This window comes from Camelina sativa, chromosome 18 (assembly GCF_000633955.1).
Source record: "Camelina sativa cultivar DH55 chromosome 18, Cs, whole genome shotgun sequence".
NCBI classification, from domain to species: Eukaryota; Viridiplantae; Streptophyta; class Magnoliopsida; order Brassicales; family Brassicaceae; genus Camelina; species Camelina sativa.
The window spans coordinates 12,764,444-12,776,577 of NC_025702.1; the positions used below are offsets into that span (position 1 = coordinate 12,764,444).

At 32.4% G+C, this 12,134-nt stretch overlaps 1 protein-coding gene and 1 pseudogene across 1 annotated transcript; one reads left to right on the plus strand and one right to left on the minus strand.

Moving 5' to 3' along the window:
• On the minus strand, positions 5,802-6,925 carry LOC104761355 (annotated as a pseudogene).
• LOC104761356 (protein BOBBER 1) lies at positions 9,465-11,641 on the plus strand. The gene is made up of 6 exons (XM_010484429.1): positions 9,465-9,992; positions 10,502-10,674; positions 10,777-10,825; positions 10,937-11,103; positions 11,219-11,302; positions 11,404-11,641. Exons 1-6 carry the CDS (start codon positions 9,635-9,637, stop codon positions 11,440-11,442), a joined length of 870 nt encoding a protein of 289 aa, XP_010482731.1. The 5' UTR covers positions 9,465-9,634; the 3' UTR covers positions 11,443-11,641.

Here is a 12,134-nt window from a genome sequence, read left to right on the forward strand (position 1 = left end):
ATTGTTTTGTCTTTTCGTGCCTTTTTTCTAGAACAGATATTTATTGTATTCTCTAAATCGTGATATATCTACCACGCCACATAAAAAGTTGTTTATCAATCGGAACCGTAACAAAAAAAAAAAAAAAACAATTACAACTATCTGAACATGAATTTATCGCTCACAGAAAAAATATTGAGATAATTAGAGCCAGTTTAGACCAAAACTTGAATATTTTGATTCCTTTCTTTCGTGATTAACTGTTGGCACCAAACTGGTACCACCAGTTCTACATTTGGTCTATGTAGCGGAGTGGTAAAATAGTTCCGTGTTTATGAGAATTCATCCTTTGCTATAGAGTACTCTAGAGTCTAGATCAACATGATGACCTTTTAGTTAAAATCTTTAATAAAAATCAGAAATACCACTTACTTATATTTTATGATTTCTACACATCTAATGATATAAATATCAGAAATGTGATGTTCTGTAACTAATTTTCTTTTTAATGTTCAAAAGTTTTGAATCTTGGGTGTATAAACTGAAAAGTAGGGAAGAGAGCCAATGTGTGATCGAATGTAATATCCACGGCTCAGTAGCTCACATAGAGTGGTACCCATTTATCTGATCTTTAGTTGAAGAATCTTCGTTTAGTTGAAAATCTGATGCAATTATGGCTCTCCTCTCATTGCCATTCTCAACCTTGGTCACCGGGAGATAGTACGAGAGATTGGTTGCACTTGCACCTATTACTCATTCTTATTCTGAGTAACATTTAATATCAACTTAGTTTGTATCTGTTCGTGGTGGGCCTTTTTGCCCTCGCTTTTTGTTCTTTTGTTTTTTATAATTCACCTAAGAGTTCTAACGACACGATATGGCTTTGTTTCTTTTTAATATCAAGTTCTCTCTCATGTTACAATTTACCGTACAAACCTATTCTAACTAATAGATGAAATATGCTTAGCTTTTTCCTTGACGGGTGATATTGGATATAGAGACCGGTCTAGTCCTATAGTGTCATACCGGTTTAATAACAATTGCTAATGAAACTAACAAATCATATGTACAATGACTGCATCATATGTTCACAAACTGTGTGTAGATTATACGGACATCGACTTTTTAATCAGAGTGGGGAAATGACACTAATGAATAAGACAAAAGTGTAAATAAACATCGTTGGGCCTTATTGGGCTATGCTGGTTTGATCGTTCTAAATATTTGGTTCAGGTCCCCAAGGGATGAAAGATATGGAGCTTAGTAAATTGCTAAGTTTTGTAATTTTGTTTTATTGATTTACTTTTACTCTAATACATTTTCATTTAAATATATTTTTATTTTTATATTTTTAAACTGTGGTCAATAACATCAATTTAAAGACTTATCATCAGAACAAGATAAACATTTAACAGAGGGTTTGAAAGGTAACATATCATATGTTAGATGTTAAGTGTAGTAAACATTATTAGATGTTGGAATAAATTATTCTTGAACAGTAACAGTTGAGACGAATAGTGTCCATTTTATATCTTGCAATGTTGGATTTATGAATTATGATTTGATCAACGGCTGCATCATATTTATAAATCTCACAAAATATCAACAATTGAAGTAAAATTATTACTATCTTCATAGAACCATGTGGTTCTAACTCAATCGTTACTGAAAATTAAATATCAAATATTGCAACACAATTTTCGAGTCTTTAACCAGTAGTTGTCTCTAGAAAATATTCCATATTATGCAACATGAATTATACATTTTTTTTTTTATCTCTTTCGATACTTTAAAAGAAAATATGTATGTTTAAATTTTTAAAAACAGATCATAAGATAAAAATAAAAGACTATTGAACAAGAAAATACAGAAATTTTTATCTTATTTTAATTTTGATGTTTGTCTCGTACCATCTCGTAAAATGATTTTTTATATAAATGTGTTCATGTTCTTAAAATGCTGAACCGGGTTTTAGTTTTCAACTCATCTTAAACTAAAACTGCACAAATATTGATTTATTAGTGGTTAATCAAATCTGATGTGCAATAATGTTTAGTTTTGATTGGTATGAAATTATACTGACTTGCCAGCTTTTTATAACAAAAAAGTGATGATGTGTCATATTTTGCTTTTATTATACTATTTCAAAATTATGTTGTTTACATATATTTTTTAAAAATTAAGGTAACTTGTACAATAAAACAAAATTTCCCATGGATTTATAAAGTTGTTATATAATATCAGGTTGTATCCGCGCTACGCCGCTGGTTGTTTTAGATTATTATGTATTTATTAATTTTATTTTGTATTTTGTGGAATACTATTTTGTTTTTTATGTTGTTTGGAATCAAATATATCATAATTAATAAAGTTTTTTGTAGTGATTAATAATATTTTTTTTGTATTCGTATTGTTATAATTTGTTGTAGTTTTCAAAGTAAAAATTGAAGAAAAAAATTAGAGTTAAACAAATTGTGGTTACTGTAATTTTTGTTACACATTGGTACGTGAGCCGCATAAATGGCTTTTACAAAATTAAATACTTAGATAAATAAACATTAAAATTTACTTTAATGATATATAAATTGGATGATATTGTATATAAATGTGACATTTTATTATAATTCAAACTTACTCATTATATATATATATATATATATACTACCAAGTACAAATTTTTGTCAATCAAGCTCAATAATTGAAGCCATCCAATTTAGTTCAATTTTCCAATACAACATGATAAACCGGGATAAGATTTTCCTATATAAGTATTATTAGTGGACGTTGATTAGTTAGTTTGACGACTTTAGAATAAAGTGTTTCGTTTAAATCATTGTCAACTTCTCCACAAGATATCCTTTATAAAGCTTTGAAGTCTTGGCCATGCTTAGGAGAACCAACGGTTTGAACCAAACATCTTGAATCACTTTCTCATATGAAGGTGGCGATTCTGTTTTTAATGGTGTTCTCTATATGGCATGTGTTAGCTGTTTCATTTTGTTCATAACTCATATATTGAAGCACGCCTCCAACCATTTTAGATATTGCAACTACATAACCATGATTCCAATGTATCATCTGTTGTTTGCTACAAATCAAAGATGAAGCTTTTGAAATTTACTAAGATCAAAAGGGAAATAAATAATGATAATTTTCACATATAGAGTTCTGGAGTAGTAGTAAGTAGCATTTTTTGTTCTAAACCTTGAAAAAAACGTTCTAGTCCAAAGCATCATTTTTCTCAATATCATCTTCATTCAAGAGCTAAGTCAGCAAAAAAGAGGTGAGTCAATTTACACAAACGACATCTTTACCTCAATTAAACCTGCGATTCTAAAAGAAATCAATGAACTTTGTCATGCATAAGTTGCTCTTTCGTGAATTTTATTAATCTTTTGTATATCATACGACAATTGTGTGGTTAGGGAGGGGCTTACTTGAGAAATTGATCTCTCTCTCTCTCTCTCTCTCTCTCTCTCTCTCTCTCTCTCTCTCTCTCTCTCTCTCTCTCTCTCTCTCTCTCTCTCTCTCTCTCTCTCTCTCTCTCTCTCTCTCTCTCTCTCTCTCTCTCTCTCTCTCTCTCTCTCTCTCTCTCTCTCTCTCTCTCTCTCTCTCTCTCTCTCTCTCTCTCTCTCTCTCTCTCTCTCTCTCTCTCTCTCTCTCTCTCTCTCTCTCTCTCTCTCTCTCTCTCTCTCTCTCTCTCTCTCTCTCTCTCTCTCTCTCTCTCTCTCTCTCTCTCTCTCTCTCTCTCTCTCTCTCTCTCTCTCTCTCTCTCTCTCTCTCTCTCTCTCTCTCTCTCTCTCTCTCTCTCTCTCTCTCTCTCTCTCTCCAGTCTATATTCACTTTATTTAAGGGTATTAAGTAAATATGAAAACTAAGATTAGAGTTTTAAACTTTATTTACAATCAAATATTACAATCAAACAATCTTGTTAAAACAAAAAAAAAATTATATTTGTATAATGGCTTTTCGGGCCAGTCCGAGCCCATTGGGCTAAGTCCTAAAACTCTTAAACCCGAACGGACTTAGTCCAAAAAGCCCAATTTTCTGGACATATATTTAAGTCTGAGCTCAGTGTTTTTCAAAGTCGGGTCGAGCCGGACCAGCCTTCGGGCTCTCGGGCTTTTCAGGCCGGTGTGCTAAAACTCTTAAGTCCAAACGGGCTGAGTCCAAAAAGCCCAATTTTTTGGACATATATTTAAGTCCGAGCTCAGTGTTTTTCAGAGTCGGGTTGGGCCGGAGGGCCTAATAGATATGTCTAGTGTCACATAGTTTTTTTATTGGTTTAGAAATCTTAGTTGTATTAATTCAAATGTTTTTATTGGCAATTGATTTTAATTGATGTGTCAACACCAGCTTGAATGTTAAAGCTGATGGTGTCATCACATGGTGAAAAACAAGGGACTTTTATTGTATTGATTTGATTGTTTCAACGACTTTCACAAGAGGTGGCGGTGGACCCTCCATCAGACTCCTTCTTTATATCAAATTTGTCATGAGTTATCTAGATTGAAGTTTCAGAGAAGCTCTTGCTCTTGTGAAAAAAGAAAAATATAATTTATTGATTTTTTAGAATTATTATTTTTAGGAGGAATTCCCATAATTTCAGTTTTTTTTTTCTTAAAATACAACATAGTTTTATTTTCCAAAAATACCATAAACACCAAAAATTTATTTTTTCATTTAGTAGATTTTTTTTTTAATGTTTGGTTTGACAAATTTAGATTTATGGTATAATTTTTAGAGGATAGTGTTTAGTGTTTAGGATTTAAAGATTAGTTTTTAATTGAAAAAGTTAGTTCATTATATAGTATTTTTGAAAAAAATACATTTTAGTAGGGGTGTCAAAATGGATAACCCGATCCATACCCACATTGGTTCGAGACTTTTGTGGATGAGTTCAACCCGATCCATTTATTATAATAGGTTGAATTTACATACCCAAACCCAATAATATAAAACTTAATGGTTAAATGGATTATATAAGTTAACCATATTATAATAAAATAAATTGAATTAATTCATATTAAATTTATAATATATTATATAAAACATAATTATAAAACTAACAAAAAATTTCAAGTTTCAAAAAATAATATCTACATACTAAAATAATAAAAACATCCTAAATTTTTAAAACGAAAAAAATCCATAAAACCAAAACAAAAAAGTCATTCTTAATTTTAAATAAAAATTATTCTTAATTTAAAACTAAAAAAAATACACCTAAATCTTTTTTAGATGATCCAATCTTATTTTTTAACTTTATAGTCTTAATTTTACAGATTAATATATACATATATATTATATTATATATATTATTTTTGGTTTTTTCATTGATCTATGTGTAATCCATAAGGCCAACTCCAACGGAGACGGCAAAACACCAAATTTGGTGTTAATTCACTCCAATGGAACACCAAAACAAACACTATCTCTATTTTTTAGTGTTTTGTGAATAGTGTAACACCATAATAGTGTATTTGGTGTAACACTATGCACAAAACACTAAAAAGATATATATTATTTTATTCATGTTTTTGATTTAAAATATATTTAAATTATTGTTTATCAACTAAAAACTAGATATATCATCAATATTTCTAAATCTATCTTATTACATTTAGTAATATAAACTAGTAACTATAATTAATATAGCATAAAATAATAATTACGATTAAATTTCAAAATAAATATCAAATTTAATAAGAATAAAAGTTCATACTAAACTTCAATAAAATAATAAAAACATTATATTACAAAATTAAAACTAAACAATCATAAAAACTAAAATCAGTAAGATACATAATATAATTTTGAACAACAATCTAATTTCCAGGAAAATTATTTCCACTAAGATAATCATAGTACTGACTAAAATTTGGTTGGTCTTCACCTTGAGATTGTTGTCCTTGAACATGTTCTCTTTGAACTAAATCTTCTTGATTTTGGGATGCTCGATATTGGGATCCAAAATACTGGCTTTGAAAACCTTCTCCGTGTTCTTCATTTTGGTTTGTTGCTGCTCTTCTTCTCAAAATTATTGCTCTTTCGTTTTCAATGTATGCACGACATGCTGGATCAGTTACAATACTTAAATCTGTGAATAGTATTTTATTCTCTTGTTTCATTTGTTGTACCTCAACCTTCTGTCTTTGAATTTCATTTCTTTCAGCAGTACCTTTAGTAATAGCTTTGGTAAGCTTATCATTTTGCTCCATGAGTTGTTTAAATTGTTCCTCGGATTGTTGTTTTCTCTTTGCTTTTTTCACACCCATTGGCCTCTGAGATGAGTTAAAACTAACATCTTCACTATTTGTATTTAGATCGAATGAATTCATACCAGGAAATGGCGATGACTCATCTTGGAGTGATGAAGATGACATAACATTAGGACCTTCTCCTTGGAATGCATCACCTATTAGTGTGGCTATTTGAAAATTTCTCAATACCTTTAAGGATATGCCACACATGATCGAATTTGAATCCTCCCTTGTAAGTTTCATATTGTGTTAATAAAATCTTTGCTTGGTTTAACTGATGATGTCAAGAGAATAATGTAAATAACTTAGCAAGTAAAATAAACTAAAAATGGTAGATCAAATACAAATAACTCAAGTATATATACTTACAATGTCTTGCTCGGAAGCACCGCTAGGATTCTTGTTTTCAATCTGTTTGACGCATCCTCTAAGCTTGGAGACAGCAGAAAGAATCGTTGTCATTCGAGTTTGTATAGATCTTTTTGGTCTTGGTTGACTACGAAAAATTTCTGATTTTTCGTATTCAACACAAACTATTTCCCAAAATTTAACTCCTTTTTGATTAATCCCGGTGATTGGATCTTGGGAAACATCAAGATACACATGACATAATTGTATATCTTCTTCAATCGAATATGACTTAGATCGACTTGAAGCCATTTGAAAAGAAATATTCGTTTTAAGAAAATGAATTGAAGATGTGTGATCATTCAAAGAGTGGTGTACATTTATATAGAGAATTGAAAAAAAAATATAAGGGTTATATGAAGTGACTAATCAATGCAACAATTAGATTTTGGTTAAAAATATTGAATGGCTTAGATTGGTTCGTATTTTTTTATAATAATGTGATAGTTGATATAAAGTATGAAGTGACTTATCAATGCAACAATTGGATCTTGGTCAAAAAGATTAAATGGTTTAGATCGATTTGTATTTTTCTGATAATGTGATAGTTGATATAAGAAATGAAGTGACTAATCAATGCAATGGTTGGATCTTGGTCAAAAATATTGGATGGTTTAGATTGATTCAAAGTTTTCTGATAATGTGATAGTTGATAAAAAGTATGAAGTGACTAATCAATGCAACAGTTGGATCTTGGTCAAAAAGATTGAATGGTTTAGATCGATTTGTATTTTTCTGATAATGTGATAGTTGATATAAGAAATGAAGTGACTAATCAATGCAACGGTTGGATCTTGGTCAAAAATATTGAATTGTTTAGATTGATTCAGAGTTTTCTGATAATGTATTAGTTGATATAAAGTATGAAGTGACTAATCAATGCAACGGTTGGATCTTGGTCAAAAAGATTGAATGGTTTAGATCGATTTGTATTTTTGTAAAATGATTTGTATTTTTGTGCTAATGTGATAAGTGATATCAACTGTGATCGAGAAAACGCCTCTCGTAATCTTTTTAACGATTATTTTGCAGACAATCCTTTGTTTCCTGAGACAATGTTTCGACGAAGATATCGGATGAGCCATCCTTTGTTTCTTCGTATTTATGAGGCAATACAAAGACATGACAATTACTTTGTCCAGCGAAGAGATGGTGTCGGTAAACTAGGGTTGTCTGGTTTACAAAAATAACGGATGTATTCCGAATGCTAGCGTACGGTTTGCCGGCGGATTCCACCGATTAGTATATCAAAATAGGTGAGTCTACTGCTATAGAAAGTATAAAACGATTTTGCCGTGTTGTCGTCGAGGTGTTTTCCAGCCGCTATCTTCGATCACCCGACGCTAACGATGTTGCACGACTACTCGACATTGGTGAATGTCGAGGATTTCCAGGTATGTTGGGTAGTTTAGATTGTATGCACTGGAAATGGAAAAACTGCCCAACAGCTTGGTGAGGACAATATGCTGGTCGTAGTGGATCTCCTACTATTATTTTAGAAGTCGTAGCTGATTATGATCTTTGGATTTGGCATGCATATTTTGGTTTACCAGGATCTAACAATGATATTAATGTGCTAGAGGCATCCCATCTTTTTGCTAATCTAGCTGAAGGAACTGCTCCACCTGTTAATTATGTTATTAATGGGAAAAATTATAATATGGGTTATTATCTAGCTGATGGTATATATCCAAAATGGTCTACTCTTGTTCAAACAATTTACGATCCACGTGGTCCCAAAAAGAAATTGTTTGCAAAGAAGCAAGAAGCATGTAGAAAAGACGTGGAACGTGCATTTGGAGTGTTGTAGTCAAGATTTGCAATTGTGGCTGGACCTGCACGAGTAAGAGAGTGTTACATGATATAATGACCACTTGTATCATAATGCATAATATGATTATAGAGGATGAACGTGATGTGGACGCAACTATTGAAGAAAGAGTCGAAGACCCAACTGTAGAAGTTGAAATGGCAAGCGAAGATGATGCTCGATTTCAAGAATTTTTAGCTCGACACAGACAAATTAAAAATCGTGAAGCACATATTGAACTTCGAAATGCATTAATTGAGCACTTATGGTTCGAATTTACTAATTCTGAAAATTAGTAATATGTCATTTATTTCTTAATTTTAAAAAAAGTATTTTCTGTTATTTTAATTTATTGATTGTAATTTTCTATTAAGTACTGAATTGAAATAAATCGTTTATATAAATGTTGATGTTTTAAAAAAAAATTAGTTTAATAATATAATAATCAAAAGTTTTGTTTTTAGTGTGAAATTTGGTGTTGTGGTTGGAGATGAAAAACTTTTTGAAACACCAAAACACTAAGGGGCTGTTATTGGAGAAGTGATTTCTAAATTTATATGGAATTATAAATTCCAAAAATCAAAACACATGGATTTTGAAATAACATGTTTTATCCTTGGATTTGAATCCTTCTATTTTACATTTTCAAATCCGTACAAATCCATTTAAAACATACTGTGGATTTTGAAATCTAAACACAAATCATTAAATGAATAACATGGGGTTTTAACAAGTATTTGTAAATCATAGAACCAATAACACATAATTTTGATAAATATTTTAAAATCAATAATTAAATAACACATGATTTTTGTTTAGATTTTCAAATCCATTCAAATCATAGAACCAATAACCCTCTCTAAATTTAGTATCTGGTGTTCTGGTGTTTTATGGTTGGAGTTGACCTAAACCTAACGAGTTTACTCTAACAAACTCATCAAACCCCATTTATTTATATAGGTTTGAAAATATCTGATGTCATAATATTGTATAATTACATCAAAAAATAAAAAATAAATAAGTCACTTCTTCTCGACCCTTCCCGATTTCATTTTCCCAAATCAAAGTGAACAACTTTCATCTCCAGAATCGAATCTTGTAAACATCTCCATTTCACAATTTCCCTCTCTTCTGTATCTCTCAAACCCAACAAAAGTAGACCCAAAACCCCCCCATGGCTATTATCTCTGAGGTAGAAGAAGAAAGCAGTAGCAGCCGACCCACGATGCTACCGTTTAGGGCGACCTTCGATTCTTCAAACCCTTTAGGGTTTTTGGAGAAAGTTTTCGACTTTCTTGGAGAACAGAGCGATTTTCTCAAGAAACCTAAAGTGGAGGAGGAGATCGCCGCCGCGGTTAGGGCTGCCAAGGAGAAGTTGAGGAAGGCTGAGATGAAGAAAGCTGAGAAAGAGAAGCCTGTGGAGAAGAAGGCTGAGAAGGAGACTGTGAAGCCGTCTGTGGCTGCTTCAACTGCTGAGCCTATGGAAGTTGAGAAGCCTAAGGAAGAGGAGAAGAAGGGATCTGGTCCCATTGGTAAATATCGAATCGTTTTCCTTTAACTAACTTTGATGATATTGAATCTGGGAACTTGGCTTGCCGTTGATCTTAGGGTATGGTTTAGGGTTGGAAAGTTTTGATCTTGGTTAAGTTTTGAAGATTTGGTTTAGGGTATGTGTTCTCTTAGGATTGGAAACTTTTGATCTTTTATCAAGTTTTATATCCTTTGTTTAACTTAGTATAAAGACCTATGATAATCGAGAGGAGTTTCTAGACTTTGAATCAGTGACGGTTCTTAGATACGTGTTCTTTGAGGTATTAAGCATCAATGCGTTCTGTTAGTGTTCACTCAACACCAATTTCAACATCAACTTTGTTGGATTAGAGTTCTAGAACTTGATGTCACTCTAGTGAAAGCAAAACATCATGAATTTTATACTTGATTGTAGATTTGCTTTTCTTATCTTATACTCTATAAAATCCTAGGATGAGCATTTGGTGTTCTCTTGTTTCTCTGATTTGACTTTGTGTATGTTTCTTTGCAGTTCCTAACAAAGGTAATGGAACTGATCTTGAGAACTACTCATGGGTCCAAACTCTCCAGGAGGTTACTGTTAACATTCCAGTGCCTAGTGGGACTAAAGCAAGGTCTGTTGTATGTGAGATTAAGAAAAACCATCTCAAGGTTGGTATCAAAGGCCAGGATCCGATCATCGATGTAAGTTCTTTCCTCTGCTGTTGTTTAGAATAAACTATTCTAATTTCACACTTGTATCCTTCTAATAGTCTTGCTAAATTTGGAAACTTCTAATTATTAAAGGGGGAGCTTTCCCGATCTGTGAAACCTGATGACTGCTACTGGAATATCGGTATTTGCCTAATTCCAAACTGAACAGTTATCAATATAATCTGAACTTCTTTGTTGGTTAAGGAGAGAGTGCTTATTGTTGTTATATAACGCTCAAAATGATACTTTGCAGAGGACCAAAAGGTGATTTCAATTCTCTTGACTAAGCATGATCAGATGGAGTGGTGGAAGTGTTGTGTGAAAGGTGAACCTGAAATAGATACTCAGAAAGTTGAACCAGAGAGCAGCAAATTAGGTGACCTTGACCCAGAAACTCGCCAGACTGTTGAGAAAATGATGGTACTTTGTCTTCTTAGAATCCTTTTGCTTTGCATCCAAGTTGCTCAAATCATCAGCTTTTCTTGTTTGTTGTGACATTTGAGTGATTTTGTTATCGTTGTCTTTTTATCTACAGTTTGATCAAAGGCAAAAGCAGATGGGTCTTCCAACAAGTGACGAGCTGCAGAAGCAAGAGATTCTCAAGAAATTCATGTCTGAGGTAAACATTATATGCCTCCTATAGCATCTCTATTGTCAATTCTTATCACTTTGTTTTCTTATATTGAACGAGTCTCTTCTTCTTTCGTTCTTTTCACGCAGCATCCAGAGATGGACTTCTCAAACGCAAAGTTTAACTGATGCTCCTGTCCTCTGGTCCTCCCCTGCCAAGAAAAAAACATTTTTGCGTCTTCACCAACTTGTTTTTCGTTGCATCTTTTAAAGAACTTGTTCCCTTGTTACTGCCTCTGTTTTGTCTACTTTGAAAGCAAGTTTCATCCTTAGCTTTATGGTTCCTTAAATACACGTTCGGTTTAACGTCCTTAGCTTTTATGGTTCTTTTATTTTTGTTGATTGGTACTATTTTAAAAACCGGTTATCGTTAATTCATATGAATCAGCACTTGACCCGGACCAAAAATTGGTATCATTGTACTTCTCTGTTCGATTACGTCCTGTCTAAGAGTGATTAGTCATGGGGTCTTCTTCAATTCGTCATTGTATCAGCCGTTTTCAGTAAAAAGATAAACCGGGACCACGATACACCTTTGTGGTCCAGACCGGTTTAAGTTGGGAATGTGGTCCACTTCGTAGTTGCTCGACAACCTTCTTTCTTCAACTTCACATAAGGAATCAATCTTAGTTACGTAAATGCAAACCCAACGTCCCTCATTTGTGTAAATGCATTTCACTTCGAAAGTAAACGATTCTCTCCGCTCATTGTTGTTGACATGACCTGTGTATAGGAAATGAATATTTCTTCTTATTCACAAAGGTTGAATTACACATATATATAGTTAGACAAGGAGACTAGAGTTAAATACTTATACTTAG